The following is a 25,662-nucleotide window of genomic DNA, read 5'->3' on the forward strand; positions in this document are numbered from 1 at the left end:
TGGAATTTTCGAGTTGACGCTTGATGAAATATGAAAAATTAAAAAAATTCTTAATGGTGTAGTATCTGCAAGCACACGATCTTGCTATTATAAGACTGCATGTGCATAAGCACGCGATGACGGTAAATTCGATAGTTTTGTTCCTCTAATTGTCGAATTGCATGTTTGTGCATCGCATCGTTAAGGCTATAAATTCGTTTGCATTGAATCTAACGGTGATATTATGTTGGAAAGAGGCCACGCCACACTTATGTATGTTTGCATAAGCGATCCGAGATAAAGCAGCGACTAATCGAAGAAACGATTTTCGTTTAGTTTATCTGCTTTTATTGATATCGTATACTTTCGATTTCTAAGAAAATGTGACGTAGGTAGAATATGAAATATCACTTTAACTTCATATAAGAGGATATTTTCCTTCACAGAGAAAGAAATTATCTCCACGTATATGAAGTCATAGAAGGTTGTGTAAATGTAATTTTTGAAAGTGAAATCACGTAGCCAGGCAAAGCGAACTTCAAGGACTAGAATTAACCAAGAATATTACAATCTATACCAGCAATTCGTTTGCGATCAATTCTCCGTTGCTCTTTTGTTTCCAGATCTCCTCTCGCTTTCTTCACGCGACTGTTTTCCATTTTTCTCTACCGTGATCACGAAATGTCAGAAAGCAAGGGGGACATGGCAAGAGACAATCATCAAAATCGCATTGATATCGGGGAAACTGAAGAGGACGACGAAGTGAAGATAATAGGAATCCAGAAGCGTTGCAAACGGTGCAAAGAAGTAGGTTCTAGGACTTCGCTCCGATTAGGTTATGATAGCGTCTATAAAAACACTGGGCTAAAATATTCTTTTGATCAGCGACCGGCTCGTTGTATCGTAAGATCGCTGTTCTCTATCTGCTAATTGCATAATTCATTATATAAAAAGCAACCATTTCCAAACAGGTAGACGACGCAATGTTTTTCCATTTTCTCCTCGTTTTGCCCCTCGCGCCCTTCTCCCCCACTCTGTTCCTACGTTTTTTTTCCTCGTTCTTTTTTTCTTTCGTCTCTCGTTTTACGTAATAAAGCGTCGAGTCATTAAATCGCTCATCGCGAAGCACACCTCCTTTCGCGGGAGCACCGCCATTTCTCGCGGAAGCGCTCGCGAAATTATCTAATATCCTGCATATGCAATGTCCACGAAACCGGGGAGATCGTGGCGCGCGATTACACCGAGCGAAACCGTGCGTTAGATATGAAAATTCATCAGACTTTTCCCAACCGGGTGCAAGGTGAAAATCAAGACCGAAGTGCTCGACGAGATCGAGGACTTTTCGGCGAACGACGAGTTGGATGTCGAGGTTCTGTACGAAAGTGATTCTAGGAAGAAGATACAGGAGCCACAGGATCTTATTTATACGTTCGAGAAACGTAGGAAAGAAAGAAGCTCGTCTTTGGTTAAAAGAGAAATTACGTTGGACGAATACGTAGACTTCGAGGAATACATAGAGGCGTTGACTACAGGGAAAAGATTGATTTGCAGCGTCTGCAGGATAGAGTTTCCTGATGAAGCAGAGTTCAAGACGCACATGATAGGGCACAGTCACGGAAAATTGTTCCAGTGTGGCCTTTGTGCGAAGCAGTTTTCACGGTAAAATGCGAGTCGTTTAGAAGGCAAATTGCTCGATTCCATTTTTTGACAATTTCTTAATCCGAGTATCAGAATATAGGATTTAATTCTTCAGGAACCTATTGCACATATTTCTAGAAAGGAATTTACACCAGTTATGACATCGTTATTATTACGTATCACTTTTACAAACCTAGCGTTAACTTATATTACATATAATATATATTAGGTTGTCCGAAAAGTCTTTCTTTTACAAACTCGTCTTTCACAACGACGCATCTTCATACAAGCATGAATCCTAATCTGTCGAACGTTGTGATCTTTATTTTGATAGAAAAGAATAATATAAAACGGGAAATGTTGTGTATCCATTATTTCCTTATAAAACGAAAGAAATTTTTCGGACGTCCTAATACATATAAGTTCGATATAATTAATTAAATATAATTAAATTAATTAAAGCAAAATTGGATCATATACTTGAACCCTGATAGGAAGGCTAACGAAGTTGATCAGTTGGCTTTGGTATGCTTTGCGCACTAATATGAAGTTCTAAAGGTCGATACACTATATCCACATTTCTTATTCCAAGGTCCTCGGCTCTGAAAGATCACCTCCGGCTCCACGAGACGTTCAAAGCCTTCATGTGCAGGCACTGCAGCCTTCGATTTCAGGTATGCCAGTGTTTCCACGTTTTCTTTCCGTTGTCGAGCGTAAAAACGCTCGAGAACAGCATGGGGAACAAGATCGACACCAGTCTTTCTGCAAAACGTAATCAATTACCGCGGGGACTCGCTTCGAATTCCAGCAGAGGGATCAGCTGAGGACGCATCAGGCCGAGATGCACTCAAACCGCAGGCCGTTCGAGTGCGGCGTGTGCAAGAAGAAGCTGCTCCATCGGCAGTCGTTGCGCGATCACAAGCTGATGCACACCAATGTGAAGCCGTTCGAGTGTTCGATCTGCAAGAAGAGGTTCCTCCGGCCGAGTAGCCTCAGGGCACACATGATCGTTCACACCGCGGACTCGCCGTTCGAGTGCGACCTTTGTCCTGCCAAGTTTAAGAGGTCCTCCGTGTTGAAAACCCACAAGTTGACGCACACTGGTATTAGAAGGTTCGAGTGCGACATCTGCAAGCACCGGTTCCATTTAAAGGGCGCGTTGAAACACCATATATTGTCGCACTATGGTGAGAGTTTGGGAATTTCTCAGGTAGAATGAGTTTGGTAATTTCATAACGAGATTGCTTCAAGCTATTTCGATACTGATTTTCGACATGGGTTTAGTAGGAGGATGGTTTCGTAATAGAGATAATTTTTGTAGATTGTATCGTGATAGGAGTATAGTGAATTTTGTGTAGCTTGGGATATTATTATAACGGAAAAGAAATTATTTATGCGATAAGCTTCTAGATAGATGGTCTATCAGCAAGGACAATGAATCGGAAAATAATAGAAATACGTGTCGGGATAACTTATTCTAATTGGTTTACCAGATAAAGAGAAGCATTTCCTGAAATATAAGCATATGTAATTTATTCTTTCAATTCCTTAAATACGAATTTTCTTGGAACGCAAGTGCAGATAAAGTCACTATACATTTCCAACCTTACGAGGTTAGAATTATTAAAACAACGTGACGAAGCTGATGAGCACAAGTTAGTCAGACAGAATCAATGTGAATATTCTCACAATTAAGTAAAATCGCGGAAGTAAGGTTCGTCTGGTGGTGTGGCTAAAACTGCTTCTCCGCACGAAGACCGTCACGATCTTCTCTACTGCGGATTTTACACACTCGTATAAATTCGTGGCCGGTATTGAGACATAAAAATCACAAGACAAGCGTGTCAGCCGCTTACGCCCTTGTGTTACAGCGATTAATTGAGGAAGGGCTGTATTAATTAGAAAATCGGGGATTACGCGCAGACTGCGCTTTATACACGCCTGCCAATTAAACCCTTCACGTCGCAAAAGGAGATTTGATGAAGTTTCGAGATATATGCTAGACGTGTATTTAAACGGCGATAACGTTTCGGTTGTAAATGTTGGAATATGATGGAGCAGAAACTGGCCGTTTCAGGAACCGACATGCACGGAGTTTTATTTATTCCATTCTTTCCTTTTCCTTTTGTTCAGTTTTTACGAGCACATAAACCGTGGTTCGTCAGTGTTGCAACTAATTTCGTTCAGGTTCCGATGTTTCATACGTTCTACTTGCTAAGGATTGTAGGGAATTAGGAAATAGGGTTGTGCTGTGGAGTTTTGGAGCGAAGTTTACGATCAGAATTTGAGTGACTGGAACGACTGGAATTTGAATGAATGAAATCTATTCTTGAGATGTGTTTAACAAGAAATCACCAAGTATTTCAAAAAGTAAAGAGTTTGAAAGGTGGGAATTTTATCTCGAGTCAAATGTTCCTGGCTATGAGTAAAGACAGAATTGATTGTTAAAGCAAAGAAGCCTTCAATTGAATATTCCATTTATTTTGCAGGCGTGAGGCCATACAAATGCGAGGATTGTGGCAAATGTTACCGGAGGTCCTGGGGCTTGAAAGTGCATAGATATCGTCACACGGGGGTGAAACGATTCGAGTGCGATCTCTGCAAATCGCGGTTCAGCGTGAAAACGAAATTGGCCAAGCACATTTACGGTCATATCGGTGAGAAACCGTATAAGTGCGATTATTGCGGTCGTCAGTATGGCGAACGATACCAATTGAAGGCACATAAATGCGGCAACCCACCTAAGACGAAGATCAATCGATCTTATTCAGATTCGATCACTCAGATCGTGTTCTTTCGTCCCAAATCGACGAGCAGTTCGTTCGATTTGGATACCAAGATTCGATGATTGTAATTATCGATAGTATATATTCGTATATATCATAATTATCGAATAACGAAAGATATTTTTTATAGAAAATCGTTTGTAATATCGGAAAGATGTAAATTAGTTGAAAGATCTCGTTGCCGAGGAAGTAATTAATTACGAGACTAAATTACCTATTAACAATGCAAAGAGGAACGATGTATATAGAATATTTGTTGAATGTTCAGTTTGTTAAATACACGCCGGTTCTTAAGATTATGAATTTCATTTGTTTCAGACATATCCAACTTTTGAACGCTAAAAATTAAAACTATGAAATTTTATAGCAACAGGAATACGCGATGGATTGAAAACAATTCAAGGAACGTAATGATTAATAATAAGGATTAAGGATAATAATGAAAAGAATGAAAAAGTAGATTTATAGAAACCGAATCCTATTCTCCTAGTTTAAAATTATTTCTAAAACTCATCGATCACGTCGGCTCTATTGACTAGCAAAATTCTAAGCAAAACTATAACATCTCGTCGGTTTATTGCTACTGATTGGTCACGTTTATCTGTAATGGTGGCTTCGATACACTCATGGTATTTGGATTGTGTTTGCATGCCTGTAGATCAAACTCAATAAAGAATCAGGCTTAATAAGCACTCAGCCGCGGAACAAAAGTCCGATTAATTCCAAGCTGGATCGGCTCGATTCGGATTGCTTTCGAACACAGCCTATCTCGAAGCTAGCACGACTTTGGTTCGTCATCAAGGTGGCTCGCGTAATCATAGTGGTTGTTCATCGGTATCGTCGAGACGTGATCGAATTCGTCCGCGATGAGCACGCGGCAGTGATTCTTTAATCGAACCTACGTGGACGATCGTTCCGTTACTGTCGTCAGATGGGAACAGGTTCCGACCGCAGTCTTTGAAGATTTTATGGTGACATTTTCTTCTAATTCTATGCTGGATCGCGAGTTTAATCGTTACACTTTGATGAGTGCTATTTGTAATTGACATTTTTCTTTATGGAATTTTAGAAGGGGCATGTTTTCTTTTACGATCTCTTGGCAAATTTTCTAAGTTCTTATAATGTAACTTTGTGACTGAAATTTCATTGCAACGCCGATAGTACGCGATATAATTACGAATCAAAGATAATATCAGGAATCTCTTGCACAATTGAATGGATTATTATTGGTGAAATTTTACAAATTAACGGTACTAATAAATTCTCTTGCATAATAGTAACAAGATTTGTAATAAGACAACGAAATTCTAGAAGAAAGTTTTTTTTAATCAAAATTTTACTAATTGCCGCAAAATTGTAAAACCTGTTTGTGTAACAGAGTGTTACACTTTGTTACCTGTCAGTACACTAATAGCATTAATTGGTAAATTAATAATATTAAAGCTATATGTTTATGATCGATGAATGTTAATTTTCATCGCTCATTGATCAGAGTCCTTATGATCATGCTGTCTAACAGTGTCAACGAAAAACTGGAAAATTCAGTGCGAGAAGATTAAATCGGAGTTAACACATGTAGCAATGTTGCATTTAACAAAGACCTCGTGTTCGTGAAATCCTTGTCAAGGGTGCATTATATAATTTGATCCCGATAACGCATGGGAACCGCTCGTTGGTCGGCCTCAACTGTATCTTGAGCACGTGGGCTCTGCTTGTGTCGCCGCACGTGAGAATGGTAGTTTAAGGTGCGTGGACACAGCAGGGGCTCGCATACGGTAATCCGAGAAGAACCGCCCTTTATCTGATTGCATCTGTGATTCGCGAGCCTCCCGGAGGAACCCTTTGACAATGCCGCCGAGCACGTCGCCTCCTACCTGCGTTCTTCCGTCTCTATTCGCGAATTCTCCACGTGTTTCGGCCTTTTGGACCTCGAACACGCTCCCATAATTTGCATCTAATTACCTAAACCCATGTGGCACACGGTCATGCTGCGACCACGGAAGTTACACTTACGTAAGTAGACACCGAATCGACAAAATTATAACGTACGATAGAGCCAAAATATCGAAATTAATTTCAAGCCTGTTTGAAGATTATTCGCATGTCACGATTGATATCCGCGCTATCTCAATCTCAATTTTTTAAACATTTTTGCGCAATGTTCGCAAATTGTCGTTGTACCGTGTAACGAACTCTGTACGTAGAATAGCGACGATTACAAATTATTTCAAGTTCGTAATTATAAATTTCATAAAATAAAAAGTATATTGTCCTTATACAACGTTTCACTATGAATATTAATAACCGCTTGGCAGTTATTTGTATGGCTTTTAAACACTGTCCACGGTTCGTGTTGCAGCCTTCTCGTAGCATTTTCGCAACGCTTCCTGCCGACTTTTCACGGTTCCATACGGCGATCTTCGGCCGCGGGATTGCGCAGATACGATAGTCGAAAGCGCATCGGGTCTGACTCACGAGGCCGGCTAGGAAGCGCTGCGATTTCCACGATCGTAAAAGAAAAGAATATCCGTGGCACGATTTTGACACATCGCTTCCTCGCGCGTCGTCATTTAAATACACGGATTTCGCGTTCATATTTCTCGTCTAATTATGCCCGCCTCGCGGAATCTTACGATCTGACAGTTCAGTCGGCGCGTACACGCGGCCTTATGCAGAGTCACGCCAACTTCTAATTATTTAGATAGCGATCGTTGAGCTTTAATTATTTCTCCAACTCCTCAACCCACGTCTCCGTTCGTCTTGCCTCCCCCTAACCTTTTCCTTCCTTCGTTACTATGTGTGTACTCGTCTTCTCGTTTCATAGTTGCTCTATTCGCCGGTCTATGCTAATGAGGAGTTAGCGCAGATACCGAGCACCGATACTATTTTGCCGTAGACGGTTCCTAATTGCATACTCGCCGTGTTATTATGTGGCTGCCACGTTGAAAACGGCACAGATAATCCCGTCGACGTAATTCGGTGCCTCGTGCGTAATCGCTATGCCTTCAGTCGTCAGACGAAGCGAATATGATGAATAATATTACGGTTTCAGATGATGTTTTGTTTCGTATGTCGGTCTGTTGTAAAGGTAAGTTATGGTATTTGTTAATTTTGGAGGAAACAAGAGGTGTTTGTTCATTATATTGGACATCATGAGAATTGAATCGGAGTATGCTGATACGTAGACAAGAATCAAGTAGAATGGGAGAGTACTAATTGTATTTATAACATATGTCTGTTTGGTGGAACGATGTTCGTGATTCTTAACTTTTAATTATTACGTTTTAATACGTGGCAGATAAGAATAAGGATAACTAGTATTTCCATTTAGACATTAAATTATCTTAAATACATTATGAAGAATTAAAATAATTTTTCTCTTTTCTGTAATAATATACGTATATATTAGATTTAATATACCGAACCAAGCTACTCTCGAACTTTGTGCGTAGACTTCCGCACTCTCCTTCGTCTAGAAATCAACGTGTTATATATAACCACTTTCGAAAAAAAAGACACTCAAAGGATGGCACCATTAATTTTCAATAAAACTTTCGGCGTCCTCCACTTTGGTGTTCCCATTCGTCCATATGGAAGACACAAAAAAGCAGAGGAAGAACAGTCGGTAAAAAAGAGAAAAACACGCGGAGGAATATTAAATAACGACGATGTCGATTAGTATTGACAACGGCGATTAAAGAGGCCGAATTGCCAGTCGGTAATGACCGAGCAGCTCTCGCGAGCAGTGAGCACTGTAATTTCACTGATAATATTTAAATACGGGCTTTTGATAGCTGTCTTCCGTTGGCTGGCATTAACGCTGGCCCTGAAGGGCCCCATCGAGCCCCTTCCACCTGCTTCACTCCGCCCCTGAGACCAGCAAAGGCGTACTATTTATCGACCTGGTCCCGTCATTATTTCATCGAACTCTTTCATCGCCTCTTCTGGTTAATCGACGACCCGTGAAGCCGAAATCGAGCTACAAACTCTTCGATTCCACCCTCCCTTTTCTTTCTTCTCTTTTTTTCCTTCTTTTTTTCCTCTTCCCTTTCTTTCATTTTTAGACGATGATTCTATTATTACATTAGACAAATTATTTCATTATAGTATAAATTTTCTGCCACCTCGTCGTGTTTCTTTAGGGCAATTTTGAAGTTGCTGGCGATTATTAGATCACGGGTAAATGGATTTACGTCAGTGCCAATTTATTATCAGGACAGGAGACAATTTGCTGCCTTCGAGGTTTTGGTTAGTGATCTTCGAGTAATTCAATTTTCAGTTTTATCTGGGTAATGACAAAATTGCTATCCGAAGATTGAATCGCCATAGGGAAGACACACCGAGGAAAATAAAAAGGAACTTATTATAGGAAACAGTTAATTTTTTATTACATCGAATATTCTATGCTCTATATTATTGTAAACGTACTATAGTTGTTGTACGTATGAACGTCTTACGTCTTATTTTGCTTAAAATATACGCCGGAATTATACGCGGAGCGACCTGACGGTTGTGCCTTTAATTAGCGTGACCCCTGATCTTAATCGTTAACATCGTCTAACGTTAATGCGCATTTAATTCATAAAAGAACAAGGGGAGGAGGAGAGGGAGCGAGAGAGCGGAGAGCGCGGGTACGGCTGGTGGGGCAGATTCACGTAGCACGGGTAAACAGGTGAATTAGAAATTAATTGCAATTAAGATCAGGCAGGGGGCCTCCACGGTGTTATTATTAATTCTCGGTAATTACGACAATCCTCAGAACGCTTTGCGTCGTGCGCGCCCTCGTTTAAATCGTTATAGGTGAAAAACCGAGCTTGTTAGAAATCGTCATATACATAATTGATGGGAAAACGATTATACAAATGATCGTCCATCATCATTGACGACAAGTTTGGCGAAATTGACGACGCGTTTGGAAAATGTTTAACTTTGTAAGAAATCGGTCGAAGAGGTTGTTTAAGAAGAGAGGACATCAGAAAAAATGGAGTATGAGACAAGTTTGATTAAATTTGGAAGAATTTTAATCGTTCTTAAGATTTATAATGGCTACCTTTGAATCGATAGGTATAATGACTCCTCGGGAATTTTGCTCTTTTTGTATTTACAATAGAAATAAAAATTTTATCACGATGCAACTATTTAACCGGATGGTACACCCGTGTACTCTTTTTTTTCAGAAAGCTCAATATTGGATGTTTTCGAATAAGCTAAGTTTAGCAAGAGTAAAAGGAGGTCGATTGCTTCGATGATCCAATAGAATTTCAGGCAGTAGAATCTACCTTCTTCTTAATTGCCACTCTTCTTTGTTGCTTTAATTGAGCTGCTCGGCAGCTATATCGATCAACTTCATAAATTGAAGAGTAGAGAAGAATGACCACGTTGCTACAAGAATTATTTTCTGAAATCCACTTTGGAATTTATACTATCAATGATAATGGAACGAGATACGAAGCAACACGATACAGATTTCTTGGAGCTACTCGGCCAATGGCATCGACCCGGACACGACGTCCAAGCGGGACGCGGTTTATGCAGCAGCGCAATTATGCGCTCTCCTGGCCGGCAGAAAAAGATGACGGATGCGCGAGCGACGCACCCTTTCGCGCAGCCGGAAGATATGAATTTCAAATTCCACCACGGCGATTTTTGCTTCAGGATTTCGTCGACTTCATTTCGTATCCAATTAGATCGTGGTCGCACCGCGAAAAACCAGGCTGTCTTCTTCCTTACTCCGTCTTTAGGACATTTTATGAGACGAGACAGGAGGGAAGTGCTTGAAATGTAGCATGTACATACATATTTAAATCGCAGTGCTGTAATTTGTACGAGTCAAACGGCTTTACGTTGGTGATTATGATTAAAGTAATACGACGAAAGTAGATAGACGTATATAATTATGCTTCTGTTTCGATAAAAGTCAACCATGATATTCGCTAAAAGCAGCTGCATGTTTTCAGTAATTGCACAAATGAAATATTTGAAATTTGTCAAAATGAAGGATAATTCTAGATTTAAAATCATTTGAAAGTAACGTATGATGGATTACGTAGTTTCAGAGGGTGCTTATGTCATTTGATATTTACGGGATACAGCGAGAATTCCTAGAAAATTGATATCCTCTATTTTAATTTTATTCAAGGTCTTCATCCTTTAAAAATATCTATTTCCATCTGTATTTCTTCTTTTATTAGCTGGTAATTCTTATCATTTAAATTCTATTTAAGTCTTAGTTATTTTTTGTTAACTGCTTGTTAGCTAGAACTAGTTTTAAATATCAAATTCCTAGTAATTATAATTATCAATCGATTACCCATTTATTATATTATATTTATATTACTTATTGTATTATTAATGAATTTCCCAGCCGATGTAATGAATAAAACAAAATAAAATAATCCATCTTTCTTTACATAATCGTGCATTTCTTCTCTAAACTCTTCAAAAATTCCACGAAAGCTCCTGAAAAGTATCTATTCTATGCATTTCTATGCGAGTAATTTGCTTTCTCTTACATCCTCGCGTTTCACGTTTCATCTCCAATCTCATCCACTCCAAAATTCTCCCAAATTACGATCGTCAGCAATCACAGTCGAGGAATTTCAATCTCCCTCTCGAAGCACCCAATCCAAAGTTCGCTTATCGTCCGGAATCGATGCGAAAAACGATAACATTTCGAAGACTGCGGTACAAGCAGCGTGTTCCACGGGTAACGAACGGTTTTTCTCAGCTCGGAGTCTCGAGCTATCGATCGACGATCCTAGACAGGATGCGGCTAGCCGTTGTGCTTCGTGGACGTTAACGGTTCACGGTCACGAGACAGGAAAGCTGTCGCGTGCTCCGTCACAGCGTCGACGTCGTGGTGAATGAAGCGCAGGTTTTCGTGGTCTCGTTTTGCGTCCGGCCTCGTTCTCCAGTCCGATCATGTAGCCTTCCGTCTCGACTGACAGCCTTAATATATCTGTCCGCGACGCGCTTCATCTCCAACAGTTTAGCTATATAATCCGACTTAATGCCGGCTGATTCAATTCAATGAGCCTACCGTGAAAGCTTGAAAAAACTCGGATCGATAAGACGCTCATGGCGGCTGTTCATGGAAATGCTCTTAATTCTGGTTGATAAGGAAATCGTTTTCGTTTACCAGTACACGACCGAGGTAAGAACTCGCAGGATTCTGTCGTTCGTTTCTGGGATTTATTGACTCTATGATAATGTAAAAAAATTGTAGCTGCAGTTCAAAAACACGGGGAATCCAGAACTTATCAAGAATCGAAACAACTCGTCGCAGATACTATCAGATATTTGATACAAAAGGCGGAAGTACAATCGCGTGAAAAATAATTATTCGCAAAGTGTAGGTTATTTTAATCAAAGATAGTCTTTGAAATTTTAGTGTTTCAACTTGAAAAAAAAGGAAATTGTTCAAGATTTGAAAGACGTGGAGTTTCTCTACTGGTGCGTAGGATATTCCTGCAAAGCTGAAATCGCCCGACAAATTTTTCAGAGAAGAGGATGACCAGGTTGCTCGTTTACGTATCGAGACACCTAACGCGATCGAAAGAACAAGAGGCGATTTCGAGTATCGATCGTATCTCTGTGGACGGACAGCCACGAGGAATCGTTCGTTTCGGTGGAAGAGTGTGACGCGGTGGCTGGGACAGAGGAGAGAAGCTGCTCCTTCTTGCGAGTCGGCTCTCTGGTTCGATGTAGGTAATCATGCGCCGCATTCCCCGGGTGCCGGAGAAGATTTTCGGTTTCATTGTACGCGAGGGTGGGTTAGAGAGTGGGCGATCGACGCAGCGTTAGAAGAGGACGAAAATAACCTCGGCGCATTGAGAAGGAACGAGAAAACGAGGGAGATGAAGAAGGAAAGAAAAAAAGGAGACAAATAGAGGAAGAAAGAGGGAGAAGGAGATACGAGATGGCGAGCAAAAGTAAGAGGCAGTGCAAGATGTTGGAAGAAAAAGGCGGCGGAGGAGTGTGTCGGAGGAGGAGAAGGATGAAGAAGAACAAGAGGAAGAAGAGGGAGAAAGAAAACGAGAATGGTAGCCGAAGTCCAAGCAGATCCATCGTCCGGCGAGCTCGGTGGAAGCAAACGACACAAAAACTGGCGTGCATTGTCCCCGACTGAGAGGCGAACCGAAGACTTGCGCCGCGACAGAGAAAGAGTGAGACTGCGAGAGAACTGGAGGAAGCTATGTTCACCACTGGATCCATGCATACCAACCTTCCCGGCAGCATCGACGATCCTACCGAGAAAAGAAGCGAACCGCGAGCTTCTCTGCTGTTGTGCGCGTACACGGGCTACGAGAATGGTAAGGAGGAGACGAGGAAAGAACACGGGAAGGGAACGAAAGAGGGAGAGAAAGAGGGAAAAGGCAGCGAACCGGTGCGGTGGACGGCGCGCGGGTTGATTTGATTTTTAAATGCAAACAAATCTACATCGTGGCAAAAGCGCCGCCGCCGCCGCCGCGCCGCTCCGTGGTGTGCGCGAGCGCGTCTCGCTCACAGGAAACCGACGTTATTCCGCTACCGGCTGATGCTCCAGCGAAACCTCGTCACCGACGAGGACGGCCTGCCGGATATTTTTTTCAATCATCCCAGCCCGCCGCGAAGGCCCCCGCTGATCCTTATTCCCTTCCCCGTCTCTACTCTCCTTAAGGTTCTTCTGGTTCTTCTGATCGCGAGAGATACTCTCGTCTTTCGGAGCTGATGCCTCCTCCCACGGCAGTGCGCGCCAGGGCCGCAAACCGGAGGACCACGATTCTTAAGTGGACTGACGATTTGTCGAGCCGGTGAACTGTCGGCGCGGCCACTTTCTCGCGTTCCTTTCGAATTTTAAGGTGCATAGCCGATAGCAGGTGCAGACGAGAGAATATCGTCCAGGAGTCATTAAGAAACGGAAAGTTTGGCAAGTTACTTGGGGGATGCAGTGGATTGAAAGATAAAATAGAACGTTCCGAGTGTTGTCACAAGACTTAAGGATGTTAAAGCAGACAAGAGCGATGCCGAGTATCTGGTGGAACCTGACGAAGCTTCGTGAGATTTCATATCAACCCAATGTGCCAGAATTGGAGAACGAACAGCAAAGAGTTTCGGCTCGGATAACGAAACACTAATCCGAATTCTTTACTGTATTCTCAAACCTCTTGCGATCCCATATTCGATTACGTTCGGGAGCACAAAGGAAATCTCTATTGTGACTATTTCACGGGAATAGTTTGCAGATTTTACAAGGATCAAATTGCTTTATTTCGCAAATCTGTATCCATTTTGAAAATTATCATCGCATATGCTGTATTCCATTGTCAAACGAACACGTGTAAAAACTGGTAAATATAAGAAATTTCTTACTCGCGCATCACTCGGAGTATGTATGAAAGTACAAGGCGCGGGTATCTAAGTTCTTTCCGGTGCGGACGGAGAAGGACGATGATGGTCAGGGCTTCTGAAAAAAGGAACAGACCGAAAAGTTCGGTGGATGCCGCGTGTTCGTTGCCTCGCAGCGACCACAGGTTCCAAGTAGGGTGTAATTGCCAGCAGTGACGGGGCCCGAGGTTGTCCCAACATTGCAGCATGCGCTTGTCAACGTTCATAAGTTATGAAACGGCGGATAAGGTCCTGTCGAGGCTCCCTCTGCGGGAGGGAACGCACGAAAAGGGTCGGCGACAAAGAGGAGTGGACTCGAGGTGGGACCCAAGAACGAAGAAGAACAACGAGAAAGAGAAACGTAGACCGGTACGGGCTTGACAGGATGCACGGAGGGGGAGAGCATAATTGCTGGTGGATTAATGAGACGGCATAATTGCACGATAATCGACGATCGTTTTATTAGGCGACCGGACCGTGGACTGGAAGTCAGTTCAGCATGGTCGCCGCGCACAGAAGACACCGGCTCTGCCATGGTCGCATATTATTATAAGGAGAAGTCAGGCCTCTTTCTGCACAGGGTAGGTATGTCTGGCTGGTCAGAAATGACAATTACCGAAGATCCTTGCTAAATGCGCTCCCGTATCCCTCTTTCTTCCCCTTTGTGTTCTCTGAGCGACCGCGTACACGCCTGGAATGCGATGTCATTCCTGCGTGCAACGAGTGTCGTTGTACCCCGTAAAATTTTGCGGCGCGATTCCATCGGGATTGATGAACACGGGAAAATAGTTTCGAGTCGGATCAAGGCCTATTCGAGGGGGATGTTTAACGTAACATAAACGTAAAAAATATCGGTGTAGATATCTTTGGCTCTTTTGCACCGCAAACATAGTCTCGAAAGATATAATCAATGTTATCGCGAATAGATATTTTTACGCGCACAGTTAACTTTTAATCGCGTGGTAAGTTCTAAGCGAGTGAGTTTTAAGCGTCGTTTGTATTCTACCAAGCAGTTAAATTTTCGTCTGAACAAACTAAGAGGAAGACCTTTATATTATAGATCCTCGTGTCTATAATTTACTTTCTCCGAACATCGAACCCAATCCGCCTCCGGTTAGTCTTCGAAAGATCAAGGAAACGTCAAAACTGCTTAGCATGCCGGTATTCGCATACCAGCTGAATCTCTAGTATCCTCGTCTCGTATTCCCGTGGTGGCGCGAGGGCCGTTGCCTCGTCGTAGAGATGAGGGACTAAAAACCTGCGGACGCTCCGCAAAGGGACATTTAAATGATGTCGCCGCGGCTCCGGGGGGCAAAAGGGAAAGAGAGCGGCGGGAATAACTCAGCCGGCCAGAGCTTCCTTCAAGCTGATTCCTCCTTCTCGTCCGCAAGGTTAGAGACGAGCTAGAGATGGACGGACGAGAACGAGACACGGCTCAGTCAACGGTCCACCAGCCACTCTGACGTTGTTCTCGACTCTAGATTCTCCGTTCTTTCTCTCTTCAACGTTCGTTTGCCGCCGCCACGGCTTTTATCCTCTCTCCTTCTTCTACTTGGAGATTCGACTGGAAAGAAGAAGGTTTAAAGGGGAGAAGAGTAGTGGGAGAGACGGGGGCGGTGGTAGGGTAGAGGAGGATGCTAATCAGATGCCGACCGAGGCGGCGACATCAAAAGGGACTAGCGTCAGGCCTTGTCACCAGCTACGAGAACGTCTTGCCGCCGGCCTCGCCTTTATTTGAATGCGCTATCGTCGGGATACGCGACGATGACGAGCGCAACTTTTTTCGATCGACTGTGGAACGTGGTCGGTTGGATGTAGGGGGATGATACGAGAAACAGAGCCAGTTCGGGGTAAAGCGGCGCGGAACGCTGTCGATCGAGCGTTCAACGAATCGTTCCGGGGAACCGAGGATACTTGGAATGTCGAACGATCTGTTTCAGCGAGCTCTCTTGATTAGAAATTTACGGTGGTGGGATTTTGCAAGGGAATCGTTGTCAATGAAACTTTGGAGATTAGGCAATTGTTGTTAATATCGTATTACGATAGTGTTGTTCAGTTGTGAAAAAAAGAGAGTAATAACTAGAAAAATATGTGACACGAATACTCGTTTCTTTGTACTATTGAATAATTGTGAAGTTTCGTACGTCTTGATCGAATGCAGAAAGATCGTAAAATATAATATTCCGCTTGTAAAATGTAAAAATTCGTATCAACTGGAAGAAACTCGTTGGACACATTAACAAATATTATCATTTTCCGTAATAAAGCAGTACCGTGGAAACTGTCCTGTCTGATACATATTATACGATTCGCTCCTATTTCTTCTATAATTAAAAATAATTTACTAAAAGTAATATAAAGTACAATTACAATTTGCTGCTGATTCGGTATCAGAGTTTCAAAGACGGAAACAGGCCAAAAAAATCGTTCTATTTTATTTCACAATCCTCGGGTGAATAGCACTCGACTAGTAGAATCATTCTTCTTCGTCAGACGTTCCCTTAAGCGTAAACAGCGTTCCCTATCTAACTGCCTATGTTCCTTTCAAAATATTGAATCCTGCATCATCCATGACCATCGATGATCCACGACAGTTTCAGGAAGCGGATCGAAGCAGCCGCGAGTAACACGTCAAACGCGCATCACGTGCACATAGCTACGTACACGTGGGGAAATATATTAAGGCTTACGCTTGCGAGCTGGTTAGGGTTAAGAGCTGGGTATAAAGATGTTGTTTGAGGCGTCGGACACCTGTGCCCCCGGCCTGTTGGCTCTGCATATGGACTGCTTCTCTCGCGTCTCTCTCTTCTTCTTTCTCCTCTTTTATCGTCCTTTCTACGGTATCGCGAAGCATCATAACGTACAGTACTGTCTGCCCAGCAACCAGGCGCGCACGCGCGCGCGCGAGTAGACGTACACGTAGTCGTGTACAACGAAGACACGGAACAGTACGTAACGTATGTAACCTGCATTAAGATGCAGACGATGATAAGGACAACTTTACGATCTCACGCTCGGACGATTCATAGCCCGACGATGTATGAACGACCGCCGTTTACCGGTGTTCCCGCGGTATTCTGCCTTGCACCCCCTTGTCTCGACACTGTGCTTCTGAGACCTGTTTTGACTGGATGCACGCCCACCTAGATGATCGCGGATTGATCGTTCTTTGAAGGTGAGTAAGCGAGTTCGGTGATATTCTTTATGTTTGGAGGCAAGATTTGAGAGATTTGAGATTGGACTTGCAAGTGTTATTGTCGTTCAGAGGAGTTGTAGGCCTTGCAAAATTTTGCAAAATAACACAGTTTCCCATAGAACGGAAATTTGTATCTAAAAGGTAACGCTGTATCGGGCATCGTGCGATAGCTTGCGTTAGCATAGTAATTCGTATGACTGATAAATTATCGCAAGTAGTATTACGCATCAATTTTAACGAAGCATAGTCTCCTATCCCATCGAATACACACATCAGTTTTTGTTTAGTCTACCAGATTACCTAATTACATTGATCAGCACCGGTCGAAATAAGGAGAGGAGAGTTAAAAATTCTACAAGATACCTTCTATCGATTTCAATGATGCCCTTAGACTTCCATAATTAGCACCGAAAAAATTGGCATTGCAGTAAGATCAAAAGTGCACAGTGCGTACCTTGGGCGGAAGAGCGCAGGTGTGCTCGCGAAATCGCACGAGAATCGAGCTGCCCGTCGGTGGACGATTCCGGTGGATGCAGTCGAAGGGTCCCGGTGCATCCTGTTGCATATTTCACCCGGCAGAACCCTTTTAGTCGTTTCAGCGGGGCTACGGGCGCACGGGCGTGTAAATCAAACGCGCGCTGCCCGCTTGTAAATCTCCGGATAAATACACACCGTGGAGATAATTTACGCAGCCAGTGCATCGGCTCTGTTCCCATTCTCTACCTTTCTTCCTTCCTCCTTCTATGCTTCAGTTTTTCTTCGTTCTTTTTCTACCGGAGGCCAGTCGATTTTCGGCTCAGGACTCGACTGTTCGCTGTCCCGGAAGGCGAGAGCCTCGTCAAGGCTCCTCGTTATATCCGTTTGCGCGTGGATCGTTACATCCCACGGACATTGATACGCCGATAATCTCTCGCACTGCAGGAAATATTAGCAATATATTACGCAGGGCCATGTACGCGCGTCTAGAAGACGCTGCCTCCTCTTCTGGAGCCGGGTTATTTGACCGAGCGTAATGAGAGGAATGTTTACCGACACCTTGGGATAATTACCGGGTGGGCAGAGGTTAAGATTTAGAGTTGAAAGGGGAGCAAACGCTGTCTGAGTCGATTCGCAAAGATGTCCAGATCGTTCCGGTTAATTTATAACTTTCGACGACTTCATCCGCCCCGGTTTGCTTCGTATCTCGAGTCACTTCGAGTTCGCTATTCTTACGATTTTTTAATAACAGTGTTCGTTGAAAAAAGATATCCCGACCGTTATTGTACTTTGCTCGTACTTTAAGAATCCTAGGCTTTATCAGAATCTGTCTTTAAATCCATAAAATTCTACTAATATAGTCCTACTAATTTTTCCAAATGTATAATACGTTCTAAGCTTCCTGCGGATTCTTCAAAAATCTAAATTCCTAAAATTCCAACTCCTACAAACTTGCAAAAAGAAAGAAAAAGATATCTACATTCGTACGAACAATTACTAGAAGCTCCACAGAACCTACTTAACTACCTATCGTACATTTGAAAAGGTTTGGAAGCCCGCCCAGTAAACCATGAGCGTTCTGCTTATAGAAAGAAAGGTTGCAAGATAAACGGGAGCATAGTACAGCGTCGCAAGGCCGAGAAACATATTTATCCCTAGAAACATATTTCCCGTGCTGGGAACAGGTTCGAGACAAAGCATACATCTTCGATGCACTTTTAATACCGGCGATCCGTTCGCCCGGACATATTTGATGCATCGGCGGATAAGTAGCCGCGAGTTCTCACTTCATTTATCAAGAGTCTGGCCCACCTGTCGACGCCCGCCTTCCAGTCACCGTACGGATCGTTCTGGACACGAGCACGTGTGCATTAGACGGCTCACCGATCGACTGCAGATACAATAAAGCGTATGGACGATCGAATCTAATGGATGATCTCCGGAGGAACGTGTCGGTTCGCGGCTGATAAGATTTCCGGCGTTTTTCATCGGTCCGTAGCGAAATCGATCGTCCGGAGGGATTAGACCGGACGTCGAGTTTAGTTTCTTATCGTCGCTGCTTCATTTGTACCACTTTTCTCGATCTACTACGCGATCTTTCACGAATCTTTGTACATTCATTATGTTAATACGATCATATTTACTCGAAGAATTTGGGGATATCTAAATAGATTTTCCAATATTTTCTCTACATGGTTCGTTTATTCTGTGCGTATAAATATTTTTGCGAGCAACTGTTAAAGGGCTCAATTAGAATAATCACACACATAGTCAACAGATGACACGCTTAATACATATACAACCGTATTTGTACGAAACAACGACACGTACAACAAGTAGAACTTGTTATAAATCCAAATATTCTAACTGAAATAATTTCATCCAAAATAATTTTATTAATCGCAAGTACAAAATTCCTTCCTTCTCTTGTAGTTTCCATATCCGTACTCTGTTTCCAAATGGAGATTCTAGATCGGTCACACTTTATAGTCGAGCACTAGCTGTATCCAGAGAACCGATCGAGAGGCAAGTACTCGCATTTCTGCAGCTTCAAGCATCGACACAGAGCTCATACGCACTTCGGGTGCGTAACCAGGCGTGACCATCCGTTTTCTGCTGTGGAAGAAGGAGCATCGAAGAGGAGGCTGCCGATGGAACGCATTGTTCTACATCGAATCGAGGGTTTTTCGAGAGAAATATCGATACGGCCGCGAGGAGGAGTGTCAAGCCGCCGACTGCGCGGGATGTCGGGTGCTAACCTTTTGATCCTCGATCACGGGGAGGAGGATGACCGCGCGAAACTCGAGTATTCGTGGCCACGGATGGCGATAAATAATACCAGAGACTGGTTCTGCATATATCCGCGTGTATATAATCGGACGACAGGCCTTTATGCAACAACCTGGAACGCGTCCTCGCCGCGAGTCGCGCGCTTTCGGTGTTAGATTCTTGGCCCAGCAGGATGTCGACGTTTTGCCAACGCGATCTGCGCTTTTGGCTGACGCTTCTGAACGATATAACGCGCGTGGAACGCTCAAAGAATGTGTTCTTGGTGGAAATATTTGAAATAAGTGAAGTGATAGATTCTCTCTATTTTGGCTCACGAAGGTCTCCATCGATTCGCGATCTCTTTATCTTTTGCCGTTTACGTTTGGAAACGTTTGAGGAAAGGAGAGTTTGGATCGAGAAGCGCCTACGAGTGAAAATCTGATAAAGAAACGATAAATATTGAGAAGTTCAGTGGAAGAATAAGATAAGTGTATTTTTCCCAAGAACGCGATAAATACGAGATAAACCTTCAATGATTTTCTAAGTCTTTGCGAATGTGCATACAAATTAATATACATGCGTCGACGTTTGTAATTTAATGATTGCGTCTTTTGTATCATGTTTTCTTCGAAATCTTTCGGTCGAAAAGGCAGAGAAGATTCAAATGAAACAATCAGTGCTACCAGTCTGCCGGAACACGGAAATACAACAGCTGCAACGAGGTCTCAAGGGGATGAGACATTCCACTTATCAGGCCGATACATCCCGATTCCGTTCTTCCAATTCTCGAAGGCTCGCAACCACGATCGTGAATTACCATCGTGCAAACGTCGGATTGGTCGTGCGTCGAGGTAGGTAGGTAGGTCGTAGTTTCATTCTGGACGGGAGTATCGAAACCACCCGCCCTCTCCTCCCTCCTTCCTCGCTAACGTTTTCCTCGTTCCTCTGGATCTGGTCGTCCCAGGGCCAAAGTATAAGGCTCGTAACACCCTTCACGAATCGGGCGCGGTGCTAACGACTTTTAGATCATTAGTTACTGAAACTACCAATACAATTATCGGGTCTGGATATTTATTCCCTTAATCTTGGCCGCCGGGACTCCGGGCGAGATTGCGGGGCACGAGCAATTCGCCACGTTCCAAGCTATTCTCCGCGTTGTTGTTCGGTGCTGGCCTCGCGCAGCCATTGTGCCGGCTGCTGGCGCGTTTTATACGACGACCTTTATACCGTAAGCTCTTAATTAAGGCCTTAGATTATCATAATAAGTCGGTTGAGGTACGCTGGCTTTTGCACAAGTTTGATATACTTCCAGATGATTGATGCGCCACGTGATTTTCGTGATTCTCGAATCGATCGGCAGCCTTTTCAGAATCGATTACGGGATCCGTGGGTTATTTAGCCTGCGGCTCTATTGCGGGATCTTGATCTTGATCTTGTTCTTTTGTTTGATCGTTTCGCACGTGATTTGCTTATAATGTTAGATCGTTAAACCTAAGGATGATTGAGGTTTCGTGATTCGTGCTTCGTATAATATCGTGGAAAGGTTGACTGGCAGGTTTTTTGATGTCAAATAGATCAAAGTTCTGATGGCCGTATAGACACGACACAACTTGGAAACTTCTGTGACGAAGCGTAGATTTATATACAAAAGGTACCAGATATGCGCCTGAAAGATCGTAATCGTTTGCGATTCAAATTTGATGCACCTGTAGTTTATCCGATAATTGTAGTGGAACTTCAATGTCAATCTTTTACTTCCTTTTTAAATTCACTGATTTTTAAAATTCAATCAAGTTTGAATAGATGCAAACTTTTGTACCCAAAATGAAGTGCGCGATCGATGTCCGCATTTACGTCACAATATTTACGATGGAGACTCATATCCCTTTAAATGGTCTACGTCGGTTCACCGTTTCCGATAACGTTGTTAATGCGTTGCTAACGCATGCTACGATAAGTGGTTACCAATCAGGGATGGTATTTACATTTCCAACGTGGCGCGATCGCTTTGACGCGTGACTGTTGTCGGACGCGAATGGCCTTCCTTCTTTGTTCTTGCTGACCGGCGTCGCGAACGTATCTCTCGTTAATTAATCTTTGAAATCAGACGTCGACTTATCTTCAGGCTATATCTAACGCGAGAGCCTCCTCGTGGAGATACCGTGGACAGTCGGACGAACGAGAAGAACTAAAGACGAATAGAAAGTGAAACAGACACATAGAGAAAAGGAGCGAAAGGAACCTCTAGCCGTGAGGGTAGCGGCGTTTGCAGAGCAAAGAAGTCATTATATTTTCTCGAAGCGTCGCGAGCAGCTTAATCAAGGTGGCAGCCGAGCGGAATCAGCAAGGACCCCATTAGTTTTACGTTTCGTCCTTTTTTATCTATCCTTCTGCTCTCTGTGCGCACCCTTTCTTCTGCCCTTTCTACGACAGTACGTCCGCTCCCTCGAGCAGAGGGGCTCGTGGGACTCATTGTCCAACCTAATAACCGCAACTTTTAATTGAATTTGCGACCGGCACGAATCAACTTTTGCCTCGTTCAGCTTCGTACTGATTGGCGTCCGTCCTAGTCGATTACTCACCTGCGAAATCGAACGTATAGGGCCTTTGGATTTCTCTCGACGTTCCTTTATGTCCCTTCGATCGAGTTTAGAAGATGGATGAACGAATCGTTGGTGAACTCACGGTAAAATAACGCTTGGATAGCCTGCGAATCAAACGGGAATATGCAGTTCAATGTAAAAGCGTTTACGAGCTTTGGCGAGGGTGCTTATGTAATCGAGTGACTCAGATCGCGGCGGAAGTGCACTAGACGTGAATAGAGTTTGTAATTGGGTTGATTTACGTTAATAATGAATTTCCACAGATACATAGACCCTGCCTTACAATACTTATCGGCCGCCCGATTTCTCGTGCCCGCCGTCGACTGCTTAATTAACCGGAGAATCGCGCCGGTTGTAATTACGAAACTTTCTTTTAACGCTCGCAAACTTGATTTCGAATATAATTTAGAACGAATATAGCACGTCGACGATCTCTACGAATATTCATTGTACGCTCTGCATTTCGATAGTAATACGAATAATACATGGAATTATTAATCATCAGAATGTCGAATATAATCGTTTGTATTCGTGTGCGTGCCTTGTCCGACAATCGCGGGAATTTCGGACACATCGTCGCGTCCCGTTCGATTTGTTAATTTGTTCGTCACGTTCGTGCGGTAGTCGCTAATTCGAGAGGCTAATCGTGGAAGGTGTATAGCAAAAGAAGAAGAAAGAGAAGGAGAAGAAGAGGAAGAAAGAAGAAGGAGAAGAATAAAAAAGGAATAAAAGAGCAAAGGACGAACGAGACGCGACATAGTCAAAGGGAAGAAGGGAAGAAGTGGAGAAAGAGAAGAAGAAGAAAGGAGATGCAAGAGGAGAAGAAAGAGGAGGTGGAGAACGGATTACGTCCACTCAGCTGAGCACGTTTGCACGCACCTGACGAGGAGGGAATCCGTCGGAAGAAGAGAATGGCCGTTAATTACAATACACGATTCGCTTAATTGCATTCTTTATGCAGTCCAGGGCCGATTTCTTTTTCGACGTGTTTTGCGCGAAGAAGTTGCAAGGCCAGTGTCGTCGTACGATCGTGGGATCCGTTGTTGTGTTCCGATCTTCCGACCCGTGAATTTCGTCCCCTTGAACTCTCGATCCATCGAGTTTTCACAGAAAAATACGAAAAGACCGATCTGTCGATCGAACTTGCCTTTTCTCTCTTTTCCATCTCCCCTTTCAATGAAAATGATTCTTGACTTTGCCTATGGCTGATTCGTAAGAACACTTTGGCTCTTCTTGCTCGTGTTGCTCGGGTAGCAATGTGAACGCGATTTCTCGAATAGTCATTATTTCACAATAGCGGATACGATCGTAGATTCTCTGATTCGCTGTTTCCATAAATATTTTGCTCCTGATTTAATCATATTCTCTACATTTGCTCATAAAAGTGGAACCGTATAAATCTGCCAGTCCGCTAGTTCGTCGAGCTCATTGATTTTCAAGCGTCACGGAACTCGGCCGGTTACGAGTGTTTTCCAGGAGATGGCAGGAAGGGTGTTTCCTCTTCTGCTCGGTCTGCCCAGTGCAACACGTGATACGCACACCGTTCATCCCCTTCGGCTTTACTTCCAGAACTTAACGACACTAGACTTGAAAATCGGTATTTAAACGCGATTCTCTTTATGAAGTATCTTCTATTTATTCTCGAGATTGCGAGGACTTCGAATTTTCTAGATTCAATCCTCTGAATCTTGAGGATTCTTTAATACAATTGATCAACGACCTGATCACCCTTTCGTAGTTGTTGGGCTTATTAGATGTATGTGAATACAAAGGAACGCGTGGATAAATTGCAAGGTAGAAAATATATATTTTAAAACTAAAGTGTAAATAAAGAGTACGGAATATAATATGAGCTGATCCAGATCCGCACGCTACCCTATGACTGAAAACCCTGAAGCCAACGTCGCCTATCTACTGTTTATGGTTTGCCTTCGACGCGGTCTTTCGTTTAAACGCTGTCGATGGCTTCAGTGCTTGAGAAAACTGAAGACCAGATGTAGGGTTTTCTTAAAAGTGATGACCACTTTAACAGTAGTAAAAGGTTTTGCTGAAAAATTAAATATCATGTTTCGAAAAGGGGAAGATTAAAGATATCTATGAATTTATTGTACACTATCGAACAAAAGTCGCTACTTTATCGAGAATCTGAGAAAAAGATCAGCTTGGAATTTTGCTATTTTAGGGAACTCTACAAACAATTTTATCAGAGTAGATAATACCATTATTGATATCTTGGGTATTAATTTCAAATTAATAACAAAATTAGAAATGTACACCCCATCATTGATGGAAAACCAACGCCAACACAACGTACAAAGGGTTAATGTCTTTTTATACCTTTGCCTAAAATTTTAATATGCTCTTGGCATAAAATATAAGTCCCGTCGAGTGTTTGTATTGGAAGGGAAATCTGGGTGCGTTCGCGACAGTATCTTCGCTTATCCACAGCGTGGCACGATCGTTGGATATCGGGGACGTGCTATCGCGGCCGTGCATTCCATCGTGCTCCGTGACACGGTGACGTCACTTCCTGTGTGGAGCGTGACACGTGGTATATCAGCAACGTAGGTGGGCACCGTCAGAAGCTCGGTCGCTTCGCGTCACCTGGTTCACCCGATGCACAGGTGCAACGGTGCCCGTGGCGGAGGAGCCCGAATGCCGATCTAAGATAACACGCTTCTAATCGGACGTATTGCCTATTTGCACTTGGCTCGTGCCGCCGCGCCGAGTCGTTTACCTCCTTCCGAACCCAAGGGGCGTTTCGCGTTCCCACCAGCGATCTGAGTTGAAATACTTGTATAATACTGTAACAATTAAGATGGCAAACTTTTTAGAAATTGTACTTTAAGATTAAAGTATTGAGAAAGTATTGAGATCAAATGGTAAATAGAGTAAGTGATGAGAAGATGAAATGCTTTTAGTGGAAAGGAATGTAAATTCTGTGCTGAGGATTGAAGTAATTAATTTTATCATTTAGAACTTTCATAAGATTTATATTTATTTATTTATTTATTTTGTGTAAATTGAAAATTTCCAATTTTGGCACTTGCATCGTCTACGTCATCATAATATTATTCACATCATGCGTTATGAGAAGATTATGGGAACAGAAATGTGCAACATCCAATTGTAATAATTATTATACCAACTAATAATAAAAACGCGCTGGTATATATATACATACTTTCCTATGCAAATTTTAGAAATTTAATCGTCAGAAGTATCAATAATCCTTGCTGTTGGAATACAACGATATTACACGCATAAGCACAATACTCTTACACAGAAACCCACACAGGTATTTGAACAGGACACTTACACAGGTCATACTCATTACTGTATAGAGAGT

At 42.9% G+C, this 25,662-nt stretch overlaps 1 protein-coding gene and 1 pseudogene across 1 annotated transcript; one reads left to right on the forward strand and one right to left on the reverse strand.

The window, feature by feature from the left end:
* The window catches only part of LOC132909477 (uncharacterized), a 102,355-nt pseudogene that overhangs the window by 1,751 nt on the left and 74,942 nt on the right, over positions 1-25,662 (reverse strand).
* LOC132909476 (zinc finger protein ZFP2-like) lies at positions 661-4,598 on the forward strand. Its single transcript, XM_060964333.1, has 5 exons — positions 661-786; positions 1,250-1,638; positions 2,210-2,291; positions 2,426-2,804; positions 4,107-4,598. The coding sequence occupies exons 1-5, from the start codon at positions 661-663 to the stop codon at positions 4,463-4,465; spliced, it is 1,335 nt and encodes a 444-aa protein (XP_060820316.1). The 3' UTR covers positions 4,466-4,598.

Source organism: Bombus pascuorum, chromosome 8 (genome assembly GCF_905332965.1).
Source record: "Bombus pascuorum chromosome 8, iyBomPasc1.1, whole genome shotgun sequence".
Taxonomy (NCBI): domain Eukaryota; kingdom Metazoa; phylum Arthropoda; class Insecta; order Hymenoptera; family Apidae; genus Bombus; species Bombus pascuorum.